Consider the following 21768-nt stretch of genomic DNA (forward strand, 5'->3'; position numbering starts at 1 on the left):
AGCGGCGAGGTGAGAGAGACAAATAGTGGCCGCACCCAGACAAGATGCAGCGGTGACTTTGGACATGCAGGTCTCACCGTCAACAGGACAGGACGCAATTGAGAGAGAAAAAAAGCACAGCCTGCAGTTTTTTATGGCGCGTGTGTGGAGAGCTTGCGGGCGGACGCCGCGTTTTCGCCGATGAGCAGCGACAGACGCCGATTGGCACCGGCGCGTTGTCCTTTAAAGAGGCGGCGAGCTAAAACACGCATGTATGATCCGCATTGGCACGCTATTTGTTTTCTTCAGTTCACACCTTGCTGTATTTTTGGCGTTGTTGCGAAAGGAAAGCCACAGCGTGGACACAAGAAAACATTGTATCGTCCCATGCAGCGCAGTCGAGCGGAAATATCATCACGAAGCTCACAGATCTATGAAGCACCCAAGAGGACTTAGGAGACGGCAACAGATGTGCAGGTGCACAGGGATGTCGAGGAGTTGGAAACCGAAGCAACACATTCTTTTTCGTTCTTCCTCGCCACTACCGCATTCAGTGAAGGCGCACCGTTTCTTTTCAGCAACCTGGCATTCGGCATATACGCCACTGCGGAGGTCTCTGAAGAAGAAGACACGCGGCTTCATCCGTTGTGCACTACGGCTTGGCGTGGAAGGCGTGCCCACCCCAGGTGGCGGTGGGCCCCTCCGTCTTGGCATGCTTCGCAAACAGCTTCGCCGCGCTGCCCTGTGCCCAGCAGCCCCCACCGGTATTGCTGGAGGTGTTTGTCGTGGGCGTCATGAGCGACGTCGAAGCAGCAGCGCTTGCCAGCGCGCCGGCGTCGTCACGCAAGGCGACAGAGTCCACCAAAAGCGGCTGCAACTCCTGCCGCTTTGTGGCACGCTGGCGGGTGTCGAGTGTGCTGGGCGGCAGTCCGTGGTCGCTGCCGGCTGAGCCGGACGAGGGCAGCTGCAAGTACGGCAGACTCTCGGTGTCAATGGAGAAATCGGAGGGAGCCGTGTCGGGGGAGAAACTCGAGGTGCCCGCACCACCCCCACCACTGCGTTGCTGACCGCTGTATTTGTGGAGGTACTGCTTCCACGAAGTGTCCTCGCGCGCCACTTGGTCATCGCGGAGCCGCCGCTGCGCTCGCTCATTCGCCATCTTCCGCACCGTCGCAGCGAAGGCCGTGCGGGTCTCCGCCAGTAACATCGCATCAACGTTCAACACGCACAGTTTAATGGTTCCGTGAAGCGGAACGTGCGAGAAGACTTTGTAGATGTGCCGGGTCTCCTCGTTCTGCTCCATCGTGACGATCTCCTCGATCGTGCCGGTGACGGTGTCGGGCAGCGCGGTGTGGCGCAGCTTCGCATCGTGCTTCAACATCTTGACGGTGAGCATGTGCAGGTAGAAGGGCTGACCATCTCCCTCGGCGTACAGCTCCAAGTAATCGTCCTCCTCCCCGCCTACCGCTTTCGAGGCAGGACGCGGGGCCAAGGGAGGGGAGTTGCGCACCATCGACTGCGCCAGCGCCTTTGGCTCCTTCGTGACCTCATTCAGCGCGTCGAGTAAAAATTTCTCGACTTCGGCGTCGGACTCGTTCAGCGGCTGGGCGGCGCCTTCCAACTCCAACTCCCGCATCCTCTCCGAGATGCTCGTCGCGTCGGCGCAGCGCTGGTTCGCCTCGTAGGCCGCCGTGGCCACGACGTAGCGGCTCTGGTAGGAGCTAGGCTCCATGTAGGGCGGCAGGTCGATGGCGGGCCGCCCGCCCACCTGCGGAGGGGGAGAGGGGCGCGAGAGAAAAGGGTCGTCGTAGCGGCGCAGGACGCAGGAGTAGCGCTGCCGCTTGAAGAGATCAAACCGGGCCTGCATGCCCGCCTTTAAGGGCAGCACCGGTTGGAGGACGCAGGGACGCAGGGTGTAGAGCGTGAGCTGATCATGGCACATCGGGCAGGTGCGCGGCGCCCCCGCTGCCTTCTGCCGACTCATGTACTGCAGAATGCACGGCAGGCAGTAGACGTGGCCGCACTCCGTAATGCGCGGGGCGACCGGCATTTCCATGCAAATCGGACACTGAAACTCGTCCGGCGTCGTGCGCATCACCACCGAGTGCACCGTCTCCCACGGCACGATGCTGTCGCTCGACTGAATGCACTCCATCAACTTCCGCTGCCCCTGCGGAAGTCCTTGGGAGGAGCTGATCGTCAGAAGGTCGCCGCGCAGGATAAACTGGAAGTTTTGCAGCATGAAAGCCCGTTTTAGCACGGCGGTGTTGACGTTGCGCACCGGCCGCGGATGGCGGTACGTCGCGGCGGTGTTGGCGGAACGGATGTGGCTGCTGGGCAGCGTCGCCTGCAGCTCGGAGAGGTCCCACAAATTCTTCACGACGGTGCCACGGCCACCTCCCTTCTTCTGCTTCGGCATGACTAAGAAAATACAGATATATATAGTGAAGAAAACAGAGAAAGCGGGCGAGGAAAAAAAGTTCAACAGCTTTAGAAAATAAAATTCACGCAAGGTAAACAAAAATGTTTGGACTCCTCTTTCTTCGTGCTTGCGTCAACGAAAGCGCAGAAGGGAAGATGAAAATAAAACGCGAGAGGCTCAATCGATGATTATGGCAGAGAGAAGAAAAACTCGCACGAACGAAAATCCCCTTAAATAGCCGGTTGCTTTTGGCTGCTGTTTGAGTCCAGCCAGGGAAAAAATGTGAAATGCAGCAGGGATGCCTTATATAATACACAAAGACAGCTGTAACGATGTGCGGGAGACGTTGGTGTTATGCCAAGCTGACGGCAGCGTCTACAAAAACAGCTCATACATAACGCAAAGGCCAAGGTGAAATAAAAATATTTGCTTCTTCAAGTTAGCAGAACAAGCGCAGTGACTTTTACAGCCGGCGCCGTCTATGAAGCGACGCTTCAACGGCAAACGAGAAGAAAAAAAGAAAGAAAAAAAACATGCAATAAAACGCGTAGAAGCTACGGAGTTAGAAAACAGAGGTGCAAAGCTAAGCGGAGGTAAGTGACATGCTTCAAGTGCTTCGACGGAACGACCAGAGATGCACCCTGCACCCCGTCCGCGTCAGTGAAAGAAAGCGAGAGAGAAGGCGGGTGAGGGCGGGCAGACGAGTAAAGAAAAGGCCTCAACAGTGGGATGATGAGGGGTGAGGAGGGAGGGAGGGAGAACGCGATCAGCTTTGGATTCAAGACAGCCCGCTGGGATAGAGCGCGGTTCTTTTTTGGTTCCTTTCAACTTCCATAGAGGTCGTACATCGGGGGAACTTGAACACGTGGAGCTCTGCCGCCGTTGCAGATCCCTTTACGACCGTTTTGAATACCAAGTGGGGGTGCTCGATCCGTTTCTCATTTATTTACAACTGCACCAGCGTGCTGTGAAGATCGTGCCCGGTAAGGCAGAATAGAAAAAAGAGGGGCCGTCAGAGAGGACTACAGAACCTTCACAAAGCGCCAACTTCCTCGCTGCAGTCGCCTACCCCTTCACGCCCAGCGACAGAAAAAGTAGACCCCCGTCGAGATCACCCGCCCGCTCTGCCGTACTTCACAGCGCAGCGACACGCAGGGCACGTCGCCGCCGCGGATCACCGGTAGGCCCAGCTGCGAGCGCCACGGAGGCAGGCGGTAGTGCGGATACACGCGGGGGGCGGCGACAGATCATCTCCAGCGGCACGCCGAACACCGCATCCTCCGTCTGCACGACGTGATGCGACGAGAGACGCCACCCCTCTGCAGGCGCGATGGCTGCATCGTTCCCGAAGCAACGGCCGCGGTGCAGGCGAGAGAAGAAGCGCTGCACGCAGTCGTACAGCACCCACGGTGGCATGACCGTGTGCCCCAACCCAGCAGTTTCTTCGCTTCCTTCTCTTTCTCCACTCGCCTCTTTCGCCGGTGCTGTGGATGCCTCCTCGATGTCGTCGATCCCGTAGTAGGCGCGGTGCGCGTAGCCTTGGCCGTCACCCATCGACACGACCGCGCCGTAGAGGCCGCCGTGCACCTGCGCTCCTCCGATCACGACCGTCGAGACCGCAGACGAGCCCAGATCGCTTGCAGTGTGCGGCAAAGATGCGTAATCGGACGGGTTTGTAGGGGGTGCCTCGTAAGGCAGCGGTGTCCGCCGCTGCGGTGAGGATTGGGAGAAAGAGGAAGAGGAACTGGGAGAAGAAGATGCGCCGGTGCTGTTGTCGTCTGCGTCAGCACGGGGACCCTCCTTCGGTCCCGTCATCAGCATCGACGCGATGGGCTGATGGTCGCCGTTGAAGAGGGTCAGCTTCACATCGCTTTCTTTCCGGTGAGAGGGCCGCACCAGCTCCACGGCGCCCATCGCAGGATGCTGCGCTGCGAGATCAGCCCCCGTCCTTCCTTGCTGTGGGCAGGTGTTGCATGCGGTGTCCTGAGCGGAGTAGTAGAAGCAGTTCAAGGTACCGACGGAGTCCCAGAAGTCTGGCTTGGGTGCGTGTCGCAGCTTCACGTGGCTCTGGTGCACCGCGCGTGGCGTCTCGGCGAACTCGGCCAGCGTGTGCAGCAGCGTGTGAAAGTACAAAGGCGCAACAGCCGCGTGGAAGAAGGGCGCGGACTGGAACGGCAGGAGTTCGGGCTGATGCAGAAACGACGTCGTGAGGGCCGGCCCCGCGAGGGTTTGATAGGGCTGCACAGCGCCCACGAGCAGCTTTGGCACCTCCAGCGAAAGATCGCGCCGTAGGACGAGGGACGTCATGGTGGACGAAACCAAAGCCCAATCGTGAGGCAGCGCTGCGTAAAGCTGCCTCGTCTTTATAGGTACAAAACTCAAGCACTCGTTATGTATTCTGTCACTTGCTGTTGGACACGTGCGGTATGAGCGGTGAAGGAAAGGGAGATGGAGACAAGAGCGCAGAGAAGCGGCCGCCGCGTTGACGCATTGCGTTCTGCGCAGCTTGCGCAGTGCGGCACCGACCACGCATCCCCTCCATAAAGGGAAAACAAGGCACCATTTCAACCATGAATACGAGCGAGGGTGTCTCCACCCTCACTGCGACCCAACAGAGTTGGGACAAAGAAGCAGATATGGGAGAAAGAGACGCTTTTCTTTTGATACTCGTCGCCTTGTTTGCTTCAGCATTTCATAAGGATTTCTGCGAGAGGCGAACGCAAGGGGTGCATTCGTTGATGGCCGCACCCGTCCCACTGCAAATACGATCACTTGGGGGGCTCCGGAAAGGAGCAGGCACAAAACGGATGACATCGCGCAGCACCACGCAGAACGTGGTTGAGAAGGACGGGAAAAACACCGACAGAGTCATCCAGAAAAACGGAGCGAAGAAAGAAGTGCGCGAAGGTGTCGGCCGTCGGGAGCAGGCCCGAGTGACGCCCACGACGGCTCAGATGCGATAGAGGGAAGGAAGAGAGAAGGAGGAAAAAGGACGTACAGGGAAAAAGAGCGAGCTGAAGCACACAGCAGCCAAAAGATACAGATATAGCTACAGCGGATGTGTGTTGCCGGTAGCCCGGCAAGTGTCTACACGCTCCACACACACGCAAAAGAAAAAGAAAAAGAGAGGAAGCGAAGAGGGCGGAAGGAAAATCCCTGCAAACAGTGAGACGCACGCAAGCGCGCAGGGCTACGCGTGGATCCGGCACACACACGCCAACAAAAGGGAGAATAAATAAAAGCTCGATGTATAACTGCCTGTGCGAAACAAAGAAAACAAAGTTCGAAACCGACTACTTATTGGGGAAGACAAATGCGTCGTCTGATGATGCGTCAAAACTGTACTGCAGTGGAATCTATACAAAACACACAGGGGTAACAGGGCCAAGAAGGAAACACCAATCGTCAAAGAAATGCAGCGCAGAGGCGGACTCCGCAGATGTTAGCGCTTGTAGTCGAAGCGCATCTTGATAAGATACCGCATACGCACCTGTGCCACATCGTACACGATGTATTCCGGGTACAGCAAACACAAGTTTGTCGCCGCGTCGTTGACCATCGGACCCTTTGGCCACAGCACACCGTCCACCACCGTCGACTTCTTCGGATCGGGGTGCATCCTGCCAAGCCCCTTCGTCGAGTCAAAGCCAGGCTGCGCCTTCTCCATATAGCACGAGTTGAGGTACTCCTTCTGCTTGCCCAGCGCCGCCTCGCACAGCAGCATAAGACCGTTGTTGTTCGTCCGTGAGGTGCAGCAGTAGTTGGCGGACTTGGTGCACGTATCGGCCAGGTAGATGCCTTTGCCAAACATGTACCCCGTGCAGGGGGCCTCCTTCGGGGCGATGCGCAGACCCTGCGAGAGAATGCCGACGTAGTTGGTAGTGCGGCTGCCGTGCCAGAGAATCTGCTTGTTGCCGATGGACTTGGAGTGACTCTCGTAGCGCTGAGACTCGCCCTTGCGATTGACCTTGAAGACGGTTTCGACGTAAAGGGAGTACGAGTTGTGCGTGGCCCCGGCCGTGTTGCGCGCGTACTCCTCCACCAGCTGGAACTCCGCATCGGTGCGGGCCAGCGGCTGCAACTCGCAATCGAGGGCGTCGTAGGTCTTGTCGAGCGGGTTCTCCGCAGAGGCCGGCTCGCGGCTGAGCAGGCTGGAGCTGACCTCGAGCTGGGAGAGTGCGTCGAGCATTTGAATTTTGTCCTTCATCATCACCACGGTGTTGATGAGCGGCGGTCGGCGGAAGCCGAAGTCGTGCGGGATGAGGGTGTAGAACTCGCTGGTGGCTGCCTCCACGTTGGGGTTTTTCTTCTTCAGCTCCGCCTCAATCTTTTGCAGGGCGCCATAGGCCTTTTTGATCTGCTCCTTCGAGATCTTACCGAGAGGCATTCGCTTCGTATCAATTTCAAGCTCGCGCAGTGTGTTAGACATGGCCGACTGGCTGCTGATCATGTGGATAAGCTCTTGCACCTCCTTCGGCAGCTTCGACTTGGGTGGCGCCGCCGCCTCCGTCTTCGGCTTCTTCTTTGCCTGTCCATCACCGCCCGCCGCCTCTGCCTCCGCCTCGTCGTCGTCGTCGTCCGCGCCGTAGTCGATGTCCATCAGCTGATACTTGCCCGCCACCTTCACAAAGTTGGGAGTGGCAAACTCATTGCACGTCTTGGACCGAAACTTGGACCGAAAGGCCATTTTGCCGGCCATCAAGTTGGGTCGCGGCTCCGTTGCTTGCTGCCCCGGAACGCCCACGCGGCCCCACCGCGTAAAGAGGTAGAACATCGGTGACACCTCGTCCTGCAAGAGCTGGATGACGTAAAACTTGTTGTTATTGTCGCCCACGTTGGTTTGGTTCAGCGTGCACTGCCACACCAGCCCGTCGTCCTCCACCACGCGGCAGGTGCTGGCCTTCGCGAAGTACGGGTCCACAACGCCTTTTCCTTTCTTGATCAGCTTGTCCGGCACACTTTTGCTGGCTGCAGCGGAGGTGCTGGGGGGAACTGGAGCAGGGGCCGGAGCTGCTGGCACCTTGGCTGCGGCCTTCTTTGCCGCCGGCTTTGGGGCCGCCTTTGACACTTTAGGGCTGGCCTTAACAGCCACCTTTGGGGCCGCCTTCGCCGCTGCGGCCTTCTTTGCCGCCGGCTTTGGGGCCGCCTTTGACACTTTAGGGCTGACCTTAACAGCCACCTTTGGGGCCGCCTTCGCCGCCGCGGCCTTCTTTGCCGCCGGCTTCGGCGCCGCTTTTTTCGGGGCCATGTTGGCGGTACCGAGTCGAACGAAGGCGATGAAAGCAACGAAAGAAGAGAGGGGAGACGGGAGAGGAGGAAGGCTGCGAAAGAGGGGAAAGGAGAGGAAACGAAATCCACAGATGATGAAGGGCGCTTGGTGCGCCGCAGCGAGCGAGCAGCAGCGAGAAAGGTGAAGCGATGAAGAAGCGGGGAAAGGGAGGAGAGGTGGTCGCCGTTAATGAAAGGAGAACCATAGAAAGTTGATGATGTGCCGAGAAAGCCGGCACGCATAAGGGGGAAAAAGAGATGAACAGCGCTATTCCTTTCTTACTTGAGCACGGGAGCAAACGTTTCTGGTTCTCCGCGGAAGATAAGAAGAAACTCCGTTGCGCGCACTACGTCACTTTCATACCATGAAGCACATCTCTCACAAGCAACTTCTTCTTTTTTTCCACTTGCCGCTTCAGTCGGCGCAGCGTAAGTTTGCGCGTGTGTAGCTCGCGTTGATACAGCACTAGAACACGTCGGCGAGAGCACCGACGACGACAACAACAGCGGCAACGTGTGTGAGCGAGGAGACGCTTCCAAGCGAGGGGTACGCCGATAACAGAAGAAACGGAAAGGAAGGAGAGAAGACAAAATTCGCAACGAATCCCTCCAACGCGCATCGCCACATGAACAACGATAGCTTCGACAACAGAAAGACAACGCGTTACGTGTGTGTTGGGATGAGCACCGCATCCGCAGACGGGTTCAGGTCCATGTGCTCCAGATCGTCCACCGCCATGGAGATGATCTCCTCCACGTCCTTGTTCACGCGGCCGCCATTCGGGTCCGACACGCGCCCGTACTTCACGTTCAGCAGCTGCATCAGCACCTCCTTTCGCATCTCGTCCGGGTCTGCCACGTACGTTTGCAAGTACTTCCCACTCGAGTACTTCAGCACCTGCGTCAGCTCCAGTGGGATCAGCCAGTCCGCCGGGTAGTAATGTTTCGTCTGCTCCCACATAAGCGCGATGTCCTCTGGTGAGCCTTTGCCTTCACGCAGCAGCACCACGCGCTGGTGCAGCAGCGGCCACGGCGGTCGGCGTGGGTCGTTGTGCCGCTGACGCTGCGCCTCCAGCTCCGGCGGCAGCTCAATCGGGCCCGCCTTCTTCGTCTCCTTCACGGAGTACACAGAGAGGAAGCCGATCGACGCAATAAAGCCAAAGAGAAAGGCTGACTTGGCTGTGTAGGGCTCGATCTCAATCCCCGTAAAGCTCGAGAGGCTCGAAAGGCGTCGGGCGGTGTGGCGGAACATGGCTGCTACGTGGGGGTTATGCCTTTTGCGGATGAGCTAGTCCCGTAAAGGCAGTCGTGTACTCTCGGCGGCAACCGTCGATATAAGCAAACCAGTTCTTCAAAATTGTGAACGTCTGCGTGTGATCGTGAACGGCGCTAACGCTCGTGGTGCGGCAAGAGGAAAAGGTCGCGGAAAAGGTTAGGCGAAGAAGACATTGAGAAAAGAAAAAGCTGAGCAACGGCTTTCGTGCCCAACAATTCATCCATACAGAGGAGAAAGGAGGGAAGCAAAAGCTGAAACCCCTTTCAACAAGAAAGTCGCGATCGCCTCACCTTAAACACAGACGCTACCGTACGTATGAAAAAGACTCATCCCTTTGTGTTACACGCATGCGCACACCAAGCAGCGAGTTGTACCTCCGCTCCCGTTCAGACGGCCGATTCGTAAACGCCAAATGACAACAGAGTACGCAGGATCAGTCAAGTGTTGTACCCGAAGAAGAGCACGCCTCAGCATTCCGTGAAGGAATCCGTTTGCTTAGTTGTTGGGTTCACATAAACAGCAATGAAAAACTCTTATCGTCCTTCAAGTACATAAACCGCAGACGTGCGGGGTGCACATCATCAAAACAAAAAGAAATTCATAGATGCTTCGCAGCAGCGGCGGCTGAAATCGGCATGGGAGGAAGACACGTACGTGCGACACATCGATTACGTCGCAGTGCGAATACCCAACAGAAGGGAAGAGGAAAGGACGCACATGCACGCACACGAAGAGAGCAAACGGAGGCGAGAAAACAAAGAACTAAGAATTTTACATCAACACCCGCGAAACGAAAAAACGGTGCTGCCCAAAACGGCGCATGCGTCTCTCTCTCTCTCTCTCGAGCGGCTCAGAGAGCGCGGCGCGTGCGACCCTTCTTTGGTGTGTGGCACAGAGGACAGTTGCGATACTTGTCCATCAACGACTCCACCGCCTTCCGATGGCACACCGAGCACTGCCACGCCTCGTCCTCTGACACGATGGCGCTGCCGCTCACCACGCAGGTACTAAACGGCTGCTGGCACTTCACGCACTGCTGCGCCCACTCCTTATTGAAACTGCCGCACGTCGGGCAGGGGATGGAGTCCACCGACGTGTCCACGGGCGGGTGCGTCATGAAGATGCGCATGGCGAGCTCAGCGAAGCGGTGCGGCGGGTCACATAGATTCACCGTTGGGTAGGTGAGCGCTGCTGTGCGGGTAACCCCCTTCCCGGGGTTCGTTAGCTGAAGGGACGTCGTCGTGCCGGACAAGACGGAGCCGCCCCCGGCAGACGGTGCGGTGCCGCCGGTCATCGTGCCGGCGCTCGTGTGCGCCATCGTGCGCTGCGTCACGTCGAGGTCCAAGGAGAAGTTCTCCAGCTGCACGGCAGCGCCGGCGCCGCCCGCCTGGTCGTTGCGCTCCGCATTCTCCAGCCGAGCAAAGGCCTTACTGCAGAGGCCGAAGTTCTTGGCGAGGTACGCAGTCAGGGCAATGAGGCTGTAGGCGTCGACCGGCGCCACCAGGTCGTCGTACTCCACCAGCCGCATCGCGAGCACGAGGGCGACCTTGAAGTTCTTGTCCAGTATCTGCTGCTGGCACATGAGAAAGAAGTGAAAGGCTTCGGCCCCGCGCCACGCGGCGTCGAGCGTGCGCTCCGACACTGCGCTGCGGTCTTTGTTGAGCATCTCCGACACCACCTCCGCCCCGTCGCGGTTCAGTGCGATGGCGGCCATGCGGTACTTCTGCACCTCCAAAGCGGACAGCACGTAAAACTTCTTTGCCTTGAGGGGGTCCGTCAGGGCAGCCCGGCGGCCCAACTTCGCCAGCAGCGTCGCCGCCTCGTCATGCTTGCCGGCTTTGCGGTACAACTCGATCGCCTCGGTCAGCCGCTCCCGGTGGATGAGGTACTTCGCATACTTGTCCAGTAGCTGTCCGACGTCTTCGAGGTGATTCTCCTCCGCCAGGCTGATCGCGCGGTTCCACATGTTCACCTGCACGCAACCGTCGACGGCCATGCGCGGCTCGCCGGCGGCCACAAACGCCTCCGCGGCCTCCTCCCCCATCCCGACCGTCAGCAGCATGTGACCGAGGGTGAGCATCAACTCCTTGTCGTGGTCCGCCATCGAGATGAGCTGTGTCAGCATCTCAAAATCTTCAATAATGTAGAAGACGCGTGCGAGCTTGCGGTAGTGGCGGCACTGCGTGTAGTACTGCGATGCCTTGGACCACTTCTGCCGGTCTGCGTAGTGGTCGCCGATGTTCTCCCACGCCTGGAAGAGAAGCGCTTCATCACCGCCGCCTTCCTGGACGAGACGCACCACGCCGAACCAATCCCCGAGGCGGTAGCGCAGATCGAGCGCGAGGTCTTTGCGGTCGACGTCCTTGTATAGCCGCTCCGCCTCGTCGAAGCGGTGGTAGTACGCGTTGACCTCGGCCAGCTGCTTCTTCGGGTCGTCGAGGCCGCGGATGCGCTTCACAAACTGAATCGCCGGGTAGTCTTTGCAGTGGATGAAGGCGACCTCGGCGTAGGTGAAGTCGAGCTGAAAGAGCGCGTGCTCCGCCAGCAGGGCCCACAGCTTCGTTTGGTTGCGCTGCTCCGCAAACTCGTAGGCGGCCTTCACGGTGCCCTCGTGCAGTATCGCCTGCATGTCCCGCAGCAACTGGACCTCGAAGTCCACCACGTAGTCCTTGCGCGGCCGCTCCGGGTCTAAGAGGAGCTCGTCGAACTGCAGGGCGCGGATTTTCAGGTGTTTGAACTTGCACAGGTTTGCGCACGACTGCAGCGGCTCCTCCGCCACGCCGTGGTCGTACACAAACATTCGCGTCTTCTCCATCACGGCGAAGCGGAAGGGGTCGTCCGAGGCCCAGCAGAAGTTCCACACGTCCTTGCGCTCGATGCCCTCGATGGCCTCCGCCTTGCGTGGCACGAGCGAAAACTTCTCCTTCTCGGTGCGATAGACGTTCATGATGCCGCCAAGATCAATCACCGCCAGCTGCGTTGAGTCGCAGTTCGCCGACATGGACTGCGCACGGGAAGGCAGGATCGACTTCGCCACGAGCTGCAGCGGCTCTAGTTGATAGATGTGCAGCGTGCCGGACTCTCGCGAGACGTACATGTAGTCCTCGCTGAGGCAGACGGCGCAGATGAGGTCGTTCGTGAGGGCCGCGCGCGTCTTCATCGTCGCCTCCGTGTCGCCGCGGACGATGTCGTCGACGTGGATGATGCGCTCGCGGCTCTCCGACCGGCTCGCCTGCATCGAAATCGGGTCGAGGGCGTCGACGGCGGCGGACGGGTCGCGAAACTGCCAGAGGTACACGTTCTCATCACCGCAGCAGACGATGTGCGACGAGTTCATGTCGTACGTGTACGGCTCCAAGTCAATGAAGCGCGTCTCAAGCGGGCTGCCGATGTTGTTCACCAGCTGAATCATCGACTGCTGCTGCGCCTCGTCCGGCCGGCAGATGAGTACGCAGGCGTCGCCGCACGCGTTGAGGTACTGCAGGCCGCGGATGCTCTTCGTCCACCGCTCGTTGGAGTTCACATTCCAAAACATGACGCTCTCCTCCACCTTGTCCGGCACGGTGAAGGAGAAGACAACGGTTTGTTTGAAGTAGCAGTACTTGTAGTCCAGCCGCACGTTGGCGAAGTACACAGAGGAATCCACGGCGATGGCGACGCGCAGACCGCCGCCCTCCCAGGTGAGGCCCCCGCACTGCTTGCCCGCCACCCGCAGCGTCCGAAGATGGATGCCCTCGTTGCTGAAGAACTGCGTGACGATGACCGACGCGTCGGGGGTGGCCGTCGGCGTCACGGCTGCGACCGCCAGCACAGTGCCCTGCGGGTTCCACGCAATGTACTGCACAGGAATGCCGCTGTCCATGATGTAAGGCTGCTTGTCGCCGATGCTGCCCATCAACTGCATCTTGCCGGAGACGTAGCACACGCAGAGCGTCGCCAGTGGCTCCGGTCGCTCCACCCACGCCGCATTCCACGCCAAGCCGGCCAATCGGTGCTGCGTCTCCCCCTCCTCGCACTGGACGCTCACCTGACTGAGCTGCGTACCGCTGACGGCGTCGTGCACAAACACGTCGCCCGACGAGGTGCCAAAGAGGATGAAGAGCCCGTCCGCACTCCAGCACACCTTGGCCAGCTCGTAGGGCAGCTCGCGGCCCCAGTAGCGGTTGCCCTCCACACCGCCCACAATCACGGCGCCATCCTCGTACGCAATGCAAATCTTCGTGCCTACCGGGTTCCAGCTGAGGTCAACGACGCGACTGGAGTTGCGGTTGTTCACCATCTCCTCGAACCACATCCCTTTGTGCAGCATCCACACGATGATGCGTCCGCTGACGTCGCTGCTGGTAAGCTTGCAGTACTGCTGGTTCCACGTCACGAGGTCCACGGTGTTTTCGTGGCCTTCAAGGGTCTGATTGGAGGAGAGACCGCCCGACTTTTGTCCCTGCGGCCCGCCGTCCACCTTCAGCACCTTCAGGAGGCCTTTGTCACCTCCGCAGGCCAGCCAACCCTGCTCCTCGCTCCAGGCGATCGCCGTGACCTTTACGCCGTTCGGCATGGCGATGCGCTTGCTGAGGTAGACGAACATTCTTGGACAGCTATTCGGGTAAATCTGTTGTAAAGAGAAAAGATGTGAAAAGAAAAGTTCTATTTAAAACATATATCTACGGTTCCACTTCAGGTTGGAGTGAATTTTTACGCGGTTTGGGTCGAGCTGTTCGCCCACGATAACGCAGCACCGAGAAGGAAACGAGAATTTATTTTCCGAGAGAGAGGGAGGAAGAGACTGTGTGTGTGCCTCTCGTTGGACCGTGAACTCAAACAGCTTTACCTACTGCAACCGGCGTGTTAGAAGAGCAAAGAGCAGGGGAAAAAATAGAAAAAGAGAGGGGGAGGGCAACACGCACCTCGCAGCGGTGATACCAATCACTCATTACGCTCTTTGAATGGTTGCGAGAAGCTCAACGTGGACATGCGCACGGAAGAAAGAGCTGCTTGTGTGTTGCACCAGCCCGAGTAGAAACAGATGCTCCACAAATTGTTTGACCGCAACGGACAACAAAGAGCGCAAGATGGGGAGGGGGTGTGCTGGCAAAGGCTCTATGGTACGTTCTGAGTTCAATCTTTTTCTTCTTCCGTTTGCGGAACATAAGTATATATATACGTGTTTAACTTAAAAAAGGGAGTTTCTGACCACAGCGAGCACGTCTTGTCGCTGCCGCTCGAGAACGCGCGCAGGATCACGCCTGGACGACATGAAAGCCGAGAAAAAAGCAGCAAAAGCTAGCAACAACACGCGAGAGCCACGAGAGAGATATTTGTGTTCCCGCACACGAGTTTCACGAGGAGGGCGCTCAGCGCTGCGGCTTCGTTGACGAACGAAGAGTCAAAAAAAAAGCAAGAAAAACTCTAGTCGACCACTCTCAGATCAGGAAGGAAGGAAGAAGAAAGGAGAAAGGAGAAAGATCAATAAAGTGCAAAACAGTGTCGTTACATCCCTGTATCGTTTTCATTTTCCTTAAAGGGTGGACGGCGTTATTTTCTTTTTATATTTATTTTTGAACCAATTAGAACTTTACGAAAGGGAGTTTCTTGCAGACTCAGATCGTCTGCATTTCCACCTCGTGGGGTTGGAAAAGGGGCGGGACGGTGGGAAAAAAGAAAACAGCCTTTCCTGGAGAGAGGTCGACTGGAGGCGAGAGAAAGAGAAAGGGATAGTAGTGCAACATGAAGCTTTCGATTCATCTCCCGGCGATTTTTTCCTGGCGCAAGCTCTCAGAAAAAAGAAAAAGATGCACGCGGGAAATAGATGGTACGCCCTGCAAAGGTGCCAGAAACTTCGAACAGCGTCGAGAGCATGAAAGGGGGGAGGGACGTGAGGAAAAGCCGGGAGCACGCGCGTGCTTGCGCTCTCGCACTCCCCTGCGTATTACCGTTCGGATAGCAAACACCTTCTCTACGTTACGTGAAAACTGAATAAGGGAGGAGAAAAGGAAAAGACAATCGCTCTGCACATACTTCCATCCGCTCGTGGGAGAAGATCAGCGAAGGAGTGGTGCGCAGAGACAGCTACAGGTAAAAATCATTCCGTTTTGTCGCTGCACTGGAGAGAAAAAAGAGGGGGTCAAATTACGGAGGCAACGATAAAAAGCCGAACGCAACGCGTGGATCACTGCATAAATTCTTAGAGTGAAACACCTTACGAGTACGTGCTTGAGTGCGAGCTCGAGAAAACACAAAAGAGTCAGCATCTGCTGGTCAAACAAAAACAGAAACAGAAAACAGAGATACGAAACCAACGAGACGTCGCCTAAGAAGTAGCTATATTTATTTTGAGGCGATTACGTGCGTGCGTTTCACGGATGCGATCAACGAAAGAGCTTCCTCTCCGCGTCGCCACTTACAGCTTCGACAAGTTCACATCGTTGTACTTCTGGCCATTGTACGGCTTCAGCACGAAGCCGGCGGCTTTCATCATCTTCTGCACGTTCTCCCAGTGCTCGGCATCCATCGTCTCCACCTCCATGTGCAGCGTCGTCACGTTGATGTCGCTGATCAGCGGCGTCTCCTGCGACACGGTTTTGACGGAGGCCCCGGTCTTCGCCAACGCCGTCATGAACGTAGCGAGGCCGCCGACGCGGTTGGAGATGGCCACATCAAACATGTGCAGGCGGTCGGAGGCGTAGAGGCCGTGGTTGATGACGCGACCGAGCAGGGTGATGTCGATGTTGCCTCCCGTGATCAAGGTGATCACCTTCTTCCCCTTCAGCTTCTCATCCAACTTGCCGGCCATGATGGCAGCCAGACCGGTGGCCCCGCCGCCCTCCACCATCATCTTCTCCACCTCCAGTAGGTGCAGAATAGCGCGGGTGATGTCCGACTCCGGCACGGTGATCACCGTGTCCACAAACTCGCGGATGAGTTCGAAGGCGTTGGTGCCGACGACGTTCACGGCCAAGCCATCCGCCACCGTGCCTCCATCCCCGACAGGGGTGTAGATGGGCTTGCCGGCCTTCAATGCCTCCGTCACGTCCGGGCAGCGGTCCGACTCCACGCCGATCACCATCACATTGGGGTTGAGCTTCTTCACTGCGAGGGCGATGCCGCCCAGCAGGCCACCGCCGCCTACCGGCACCACGATGGCGTCCACGTCCGGCATCTGGTCCAGGATCTCAAGCCCGCAGGTGCCGGCGCCGGCAATCACGGCAGGGTCGTCGTAGCCGTTCACGTAGGTCAGGTGCTCCTTCTCAGCGAGGCGGAAGGCCTCTTCCTTCGCCGCGTTGAAGTCCTTGCCGAACAAAACCACCTTCGCCCCGAAGTTGATGCAGTTCTGACGCTTCACAATCGGTGCGTTCAGCGGCATCACCACGACGACTGGAATGCCCAAATTGCCGCCGTGGTAGGCGAGCGCCTGCGCGTGGTTGCCGGCCGAGGCAGCGATCACGCCCTTCGCTCGCTTCTCCTTCGAGAGACAGAGCAGCGCGTTCAGCGCACCGCGTTCCTTGTAGGAGCCGCTGCGGCGCATGTGGTCGCACTTGTAGAACGTCTGCACCTCCGTGTTCGGGATGGGGCGGCCTTTGATGACGATGGTGGGGTGCAGATAGCGGCTGATGCGACGGCGGGCGAGTTCGACGGAGAACCACGACACCGCCGCGCCCGACCGCTCCTCCTCCAAGCGCTTCAGCAAGGCCTTCTCCTCCGCGGCGGGGGATGGCGCTTTAGCATCAGCAGACATTGTTGTGCATGGGTGGGTGGGTGTGGAACGTATTGTGTGGGACTTATTGGATAACCTCTTGCTCCTACGTGTATCCTCCTTTGGTGATGAAAACAAATAATAATAATAAAATAGATTTAAGGGGTGTTGTTTTAAGTTTGTTTTGTTTTTCAGTTTTTTTTTGAAATTTTAAAGGTCGAAGGAAAGTGAAGGCGCGGAGGCACTTAAAGCTGTAACGGGTTGGCACAAACAAAATCCTGCGATCCGTGAGACGCGTATGGTGCGTGTGTGTGAGAGGTTGTATTTGCAGCAAAGATAAGACCGGAGAAGAGAAACACGTTAGAGAGCTCGGGTGAGGAGTAAACAAGCCGGTGCGTATGCGCCACCATGACGTGTGCAACCCTGTCATTGCAGCATTCGATCATGGGCAGAAAACACGCTGAACGAGACAGCTGAAATCCTTTCACGACCCGCACACAACCAACAACTGCTTGAAGCTCCTTCGCCTTTATGTTTCTCGTCTATTTTCATTCGCCTCGCTTTAAGCAGCAGCATTTAGCAATAATAATAATGCGTAGCTGACATTGGAGGGGAAAGGCCCACCGAGCCCCCCCCCCCTCCCTGCTTGCACCACGCTTTCTGCACCACCCTCCAGCAGAGAATACGTCAACCGCAACGACAATCACAGCCAGTAAAAAGAGAAGGCACCAACTCCGCCGTGGCAGGCACCGATGCACAGACGCCGAAGCAAAATTCCTTTTTCACCTCGTTCTCCCTACTTCGCGGCGCACCCGGGAGTGTCCTTCTTCGTAGCTTGGCAGCAGGCGTATCCCCATTGAAAACTCGCTGCATCAAAGTAGCTGCCGTAGGCGGCAACGTGGCCGTTGTGCGTCGGCACCCACGTGACGGCGGCCGCCTTCATCAGCGAGCGAGGTCCTTCCGACACAGCTGGTGTGTTTGCTGATTCTCCTGCGAGCGCTGGTGCGGAAGACGGAGAGGAGTACAACGTCCTGGCGGGTTTCTCGCCTTCATTCTTCGCGGCGGAAGTGTGGGCTGAGTCGGCCGTGTCGTCCGTTGGTGCCTCTGTCTTGACGGCACCGTAAAGGGACCGCAGCAGCACGTCCTGCGCGGTCTCCGGCCTGGCCTGCGCCGTCGTCTCCGTGCCGCTTGCCTCCTCCTGCGCACGCGTTCGCCGCATTGCTTCGTCGAACTCGAAGTCCACAAACGACTTCGACTGCCCCGTTAGGAACCGGTGCTGCGACTCGACGTAGTTGTAGTAGTCACCGGACCGGTAACGCTCCAGGTCGCCCTGGAAGGTTTTGGTGCTGTCCGCCGCGTTTGGGTTTGCCCGCATGGAGCCGGTCTTGGGGTCGAAAAAGAGTCCGTCGTGCTGTTCTAAGTTGTGCAGGTACTTGGGCAGCTCCTTCACCTCCACGCCGCCGTGCTGGGGGGTGCGGGTGCCGAAGACGTCCTCCGGCCGGTGCTGCTTCACCGCCGGGCTGGCGCTCCCGCTGGTTGCCGTGGAGCCGTCGTTGTCGCCGTCGTCGCGCACCGCCCGCATCAAGTCGACGCCGACGTCGCCGACGAAGCGATCCCGCTTCTGCGAGTACGTCTTCGGCTCCTGCTGCGTTTCCATGTCCACGCCGGTGACCCTGTTTGTGTAGACGCTCCCCACTTTCTTCTTGGCCTGGAAGCACTCGTTTGTTCGGTGCGTGCGCGACCCGCAGTTCCTGCACGCCCCGGCCGTGAAGCGCGCCGCCTGCCCCTTCACAACAACTCTATTCACCGCGTCGTGCAGCACCTCGTCGGAGGCCTGCGTATCACCGCCGCTGCCGCCCTGCTTCTGCTGGTGCGCCAAGGTGGGGCCGGAGGCACCGTAGTACCACGGCGCACGTGAAATGAACTCAGGAATGTTGGGGCTGATCTCATGATGCGTCTCCGTGTCGACGGCCAGGGGCGCCAAGCCAAACTTGCGCTTCTCCTGCAGTTCACGCTGCTGCCGCAGCAGCTGCCGCACCGACGCGTTCTTCTTCGGCTCATCTCCGTTTGGCTCCATCGCTGGGCAGCGCCTGAGGCGACTGTGGAGAGAGACACAGGATCGGCTAAACGCGTAGCGGAAAAGAAAGAAAAGAGGTGCTTCTACACTTAAGCAAAAATGCGTATTCGATTGCAATCGTTCGCTGGTTCGCTGACCGAGACTAGCGAGAGAACAAACACATGCGTGAGTGAACGGGGGGAAGGGGAGAGGGGAGAGGGGTGTCAGAGTGAAGATAAGAATAGCGCGGACACGCGTCATGGTTTTGAGGAACCCAAAATGCGCGGATTACAGCGAGCAACGAATTCTCATTGTAATTGGTAGTGCTCCATTCAAACAACCGTCTTCGCTTGTCAGCTTGTTTGCTGTTGGAGCGCTTCCACGCAACACGCGGCCAGCGTGTGCAGAAACACATGTGTGTGCGAGGCAGCAGAAAACCTTGGTGCCTTCTGCCTGAATTCCGCAGCTGCGGATGACAACGCTGGCAGAACAAACGAGAAGAAAGAAAACTCCCGCAATCACATGTCCTCTCAGCAAGGAATCAGCCAGTGTGCTTTGTCCTTTTGTTTTTGTTCTTGTACTGTTAAGGATGATGGACGGCTTTGTGCGTTCACCTGACACGACAAAAAGCTCTGTCAGGAGGCCAAAAAATAATAATATAGGTGTCACCAGCGGCCCACCGCGACGCACGCGCCCACCGCACACAAATCAACCCGGCAAACATCAGAGGGAAACACAAAAATTCTCCGCCGCCGACAAAAACAGGAATAACTCGATAAGAGACAACTCAAAAAAAAAGAGAAAACAGAAATGTGAAGACGGCAACTGTAGCGTGAGCGGCGCAAACATCCTCTGCAGGGGATCACCTACAAATGCGGGGGCGCTGACACCCCGGCCTGGTGCGTTCATGGCGAGAAAGAGTAAAAAGTCTTTTTTTTTACCGGAAGAAACCCTTGCGTTTCGAATGTTGCCTTGAGGAAAAGGACGCGGTGGTACCTTCACTCACACACACTAAAGGAGAAGAAAACGGTTCTATGCATACGTGAGCGCACCTTGCTTCTCTCCTCTACGACATGCTGGAGCCGCGCGACATGTACAGCTGATACAGCGGGGGACAGAAATTGGGCCCGAAGAAGTCGAAAATCTCCTCGATTTCCTCACCCCCCATCGGGTCCGCGAAGAAGTCTTGATGCAGCGCCAAACAGCGATTAAAGACCGGTGTCAAGATGCGGGGATCCTTCACCTGGAACTTCGCGAGTGACCACAACAAGCGTCGTGCTTGATTCGAGTCAAGGTGCCGACACACGTAGACACTCCGCTCCGACAACGCCACGACCATGTCCTCCTGCAGAAAGAATGTGCGCGCAAACGCGTGAATTGTGTTGACCAACCCGATGGCGTCAAACTGATCAGCGATCGAGGCGGCGTGCGAGGCGAGCCGCTTAAAGAGCTCCTCGTCCTTCAGCCCAAAGTGGGCGAGAGCCGTGACGGTGTAGGAGATGTCACGAGCGTCGTGGTCCTGCACCACAGCCAGCGCACGCTCCGCCAAGTTATCGAAGAGCTCCGGGTTGTTAATGCCAATGCGCTGAAAGGCAGAGAGGGTGACGCTGATGTACTGCGCGTTGAACTCGTCAATAAGCTCCACCGCACGATTTGTTAGAACGCCAAAGAGCTGGTCGTAGCGGATGCCAAACATTGCGAAGGCCTGAAACATGAGGGCGACCTGCTCCGCGTTCATCTGGTCGACGTACTCCATCGCCTTACCGGCGAAACGCTTGCTTAGCTTCGCATCCTTCAGCCCAGCCTTGGAAAAGGCGCAGATCAACGGCACGAGTTCATTCACCGTCACGCGCTCCCGCAGCGACATGGCCCGGCGTGCGATGGCGCCGAAGACGTACGGGTCGCGTAAGCGCAATCGGGAGAAGGCGTTGGCTAAGATGACGAGGTGGCTCGCCTCGAACTCGCCCACACGGACGAGGCTCTGCACACGGCGGGAGAGCAGCTCGTACATCTTCTCATGGTTGATGCCCGTCTTGGAGAAGGCGCTAATGATGTTCGTCACCCCTTTGGCGTCGAGGAAGCGGGCGTTGCGGGTCGCCTTGATGGCCTGCATCTCAATCACCTCCCGCGCGTCCCGCGACTTCAGCGTGGCACAGGCGGTCACGACAATTGGTAGAATGTCAAGGGAGACGAATTTGTCGTTCTTGAGACAGTAGTCGATGCACTCCCGCACCACCCGCGCGTCGCTCTCCATGCCGAAGTACACCGCCGTGTTGAGCAGCAGTGCGACGGAGCGGGCGTCGACGTTTTGGCCGCTGATGGACGTGGCGAAGAGGACGCGGCGGGCCTGCTGGGCCAGCATCGGATTGCCGCCCCGCTCTTGGTGCAGCTTCTTCATCTGTAGCGCTTCCGTTGCGATGTTGCGCGCTGCCAGCTGCGACCCGCGCGGCGTCTGCGGCATCGCCAACTCATTCGCGGCGATGTGCCGCCCAAAGGAAACAGGGGCCTGACCGGAGGTGGCGCCGCTGTAGCGCAAGGCGTCGCCGGCGGCGGGGTGGGCAGGTACGGGCGAGGTGGTGTGCGGTGGGGCGGACCCGTCCGCGTTGGACGTGGACTGGTGCCGGCGTGTCGCTCCCGCAGCGCTGGGGGAGGTGAAGAGGGACGCCAAGAGAAGGCCCGGGATGCCTCGGGCTGCATCGGGCAGGCTCAACCGCCGTGACGTGGGCAGTCGCAGCCGCAGCACGCTGACGCTGCGCATTCGCACGGTGCAGAGGAATGATAATAAATAAATTAAATCTGAACAGACGCGATGCACCTCACGCCGATTGTGGTGATGAAAATAAAACTGGACGACGGTGCGTTCACGGTGCGGAGAGAACTCCCCCCCCCCCCCACCGCGGTCTTTCGCAATGGAGGCGGCGCCGCACGGCTCTCCGCAAATACACCGAGGAAAAAAACACGGGAAAACCTGTACGGCAGACTCGAACCCGAGACTGGCGGGATATTCCAGAGCACTCTGCACACAGAAGAAAGAACACTGAAGCTGCAGGTGGCGGATGAAGGAAAGTAACGAAGGC

General features: G+C 58.0%; 8 protein-coding genes across 16 annotated transcripts; all 8 read right to left on the reverse strand.

The window, feature by feature from the left end:
• Positions 1-631: 631 nt before the first annotated feature.
• On the reverse strand, positions 632-3043 carry ABB37_08974 (hypothetical protein; the record flags this gene model as incomplete). 2 transcript variants are annotated; one of them, XM_015808176.1, is made up of 1 exon in its annotated part: positions 632-3043. In XM_015808176.1, exon 1 carries the CDS (start codon positions 2396-2398, stop codon positions 632-634), a length of 1767 nt encoding a protein of 588 aa, XP_015653067.1. In that variant the 5' UTR covers positions 2399-3043. The 2 variants fall into 2 exon arrangements, with proteins under 2 accessions (XP_015653067.1, XP_015653066.1); XM_015808175.1 differs by having other exon boundaries at positions 632-3016.
• A 492-nt stretch (positions 3044-3535) lies between these two features.
• On the reverse strand, positions 3536-4810 carry ABB37_08975 (putative mitochondrial hypothetical protein; the record flags this gene model as incomplete). The annotated part of the gene is made up of 1 exon (XM_015808177.1): positions 3536-4810. The coding sequence occupies exon 1, from the start codon at positions 4706-4708 to the stop codon at positions 3536-3538; it is 1173 nt and encodes a 390-aa protein (XP_015653068.1). The 5' UTR covers positions 4709-4810.
• A 1033-nt stretch (positions 4811-5843) lies between these two features.
• ABB37_08976 (putative poly (ADP-ribose) polymerase) lies at positions 5844-7775 on the reverse strand (the record flags this gene model as incomplete). 2 transcript variants are annotated; one of them, XM_015808179.1, is made up of 1 exon in its annotated part: positions 5844-7775. In XM_015808179.1, exon 1 carries the CDS (start codon positions 7647-7649, stop codon positions 5844-5846), a length of 1806 nt encoding a protein of 601 aa, XP_015653070.1. In that variant the 5' UTR covers positions 7650-7775. The 2 variants fall into 2 exon arrangements, with proteins under 2 accessions (XP_015653070.1, XP_015653069.1); XM_015808178.1 differs by having other exon boundaries at positions 5844-7723.
• Positions 7776-8333: 558 nt separating this feature from the next.
• ABB37_08977 (putative mitochondrial MIX protein, putative (MIX)) lies at positions 8334-9059 on the reverse strand (the record flags this gene model as incomplete). 2 transcript variants are annotated; one of them, XM_015808181.1, is made up of 1 exon in its annotated part: positions 8334-9059. In XM_015808181.1, exon 1 carries the CDS (start codon positions 8919-8921, stop codon positions 8334-8336), a length of 588 nt encoding a protein of 195 aa, XP_015653072.1. In that variant the 5' UTR covers positions 8922-9059. The 2 variants fall into 2 exon arrangements, with proteins under 2 accessions (XP_015653072.1, XP_015653071.1); XM_015808180.1 differs by having other exon boundaries at positions 8334-9037.
• A 736-nt stretch (positions 9060-9795) lies between these two features.
• ABB37_08978 (hypothetical protein) lies at positions 9796-14632 on the reverse strand (the record flags this gene model as incomplete). Of its 3 annotated transcripts, none has more annotated exons than XM_015808184.1 (1): positions 9796-14632. In XM_015808184.1, exon 1 carries the CDS (start codon positions 13528-13530, stop codon positions 9796-9798), a length of 3735 nt encoding a protein of 1244 aa, XP_015653075.1. In that variant the 5' UTR covers positions 13531-14632. The 3 variants fall into 3 exon arrangements, with proteins under 3 accessions (XP_015653075.1, XP_015653074.1, XP_015653073.1); XM_015808183.1 differs by having other exon boundaries at positions 9796-13777; XM_015808182.1 differs by having other exon boundaries at positions 9796-13752.
• A 710-nt stretch (positions 14633-15342) lies between these two features.
• On the reverse strand, positions 15343-16921 carry ABB37_08979 (hypothetical protein; the record flags this gene model as incomplete). Of its 3 annotated transcripts, none has more annotated exons than XM_015808187.1 (1): positions 15343-16921. In XM_015808187.1, exon 1 carries the CDS (start codon positions 16675-16677, stop codon positions 15343-15345), a length of 1335 nt encoding a protein of 444 aa, XP_015653078.1. In that variant the 5' UTR covers positions 16678-16921. The 3 variants fall into 3 exon arrangements, with proteins under 3 accessions (XP_015653078.1, XP_015653077.1, XP_015653076.1); XM_015808186.1 differs by having other exon boundaries at positions 15343-16914; XM_015808185.1 differs by having other exon boundaries at positions 15343-16887.
• Positions 16922-17431: 510 nt separating this feature from the next.
• ABB37_08980 (hypothetical protein) lies at positions 17432-18855 on the reverse strand (the record flags this gene model as incomplete). Of its 2 annotated transcripts, none has more annotated exons than XM_015808189.1 (1): positions 17432-18855. In XM_015808189.1, exon 1 carries the CDS (start codon positions 18710-18712, stop codon positions 17432-17434), a length of 1281 nt encoding a protein of 426 aa, XP_015653080.1. In that variant the 5' UTR covers positions 18713-18855. The 2 variants fall into 2 exon arrangements, with proteins under 2 accessions (XP_015653080.1, XP_015653079.1); XM_015808188.1 differs by having other exon boundaries at positions 17432-18845.
• Positions 18856-19757: 902 nt separating this feature from the next.
• Positions 19758-21449, reverse strand: ABB37_08981 (putative mitochondrial MRB1-associated protein, putative,guide RNA binding protein; the record flags this gene model as incomplete). The annotated part of the gene is made up of 1 exon (XM_015808190.1): positions 19758-21449. One exon carries the CDS (start codon positions 21447-21449, stop codon positions 19758-19760), a length of 1692 nt encoding a protein of 563 aa, XP_015653081.1.
• Positions 21450-21768: the final 319 nt, after the last annotated feature.

Source organism: Leptomonas pyrrhocoris, assembly GCF_001293395.1.
Source record: "Leptomonas pyrrhocoris isolate H10 chromosome Unknown, whole genome shotgun sequence".
NCBI classification, from domain to species: Eukaryota; Euglenozoa; class Kinetoplastea; order Trypanosomatida; family Trypanosomatidae; genus Leptomonas; species Leptomonas pyrrhocoris.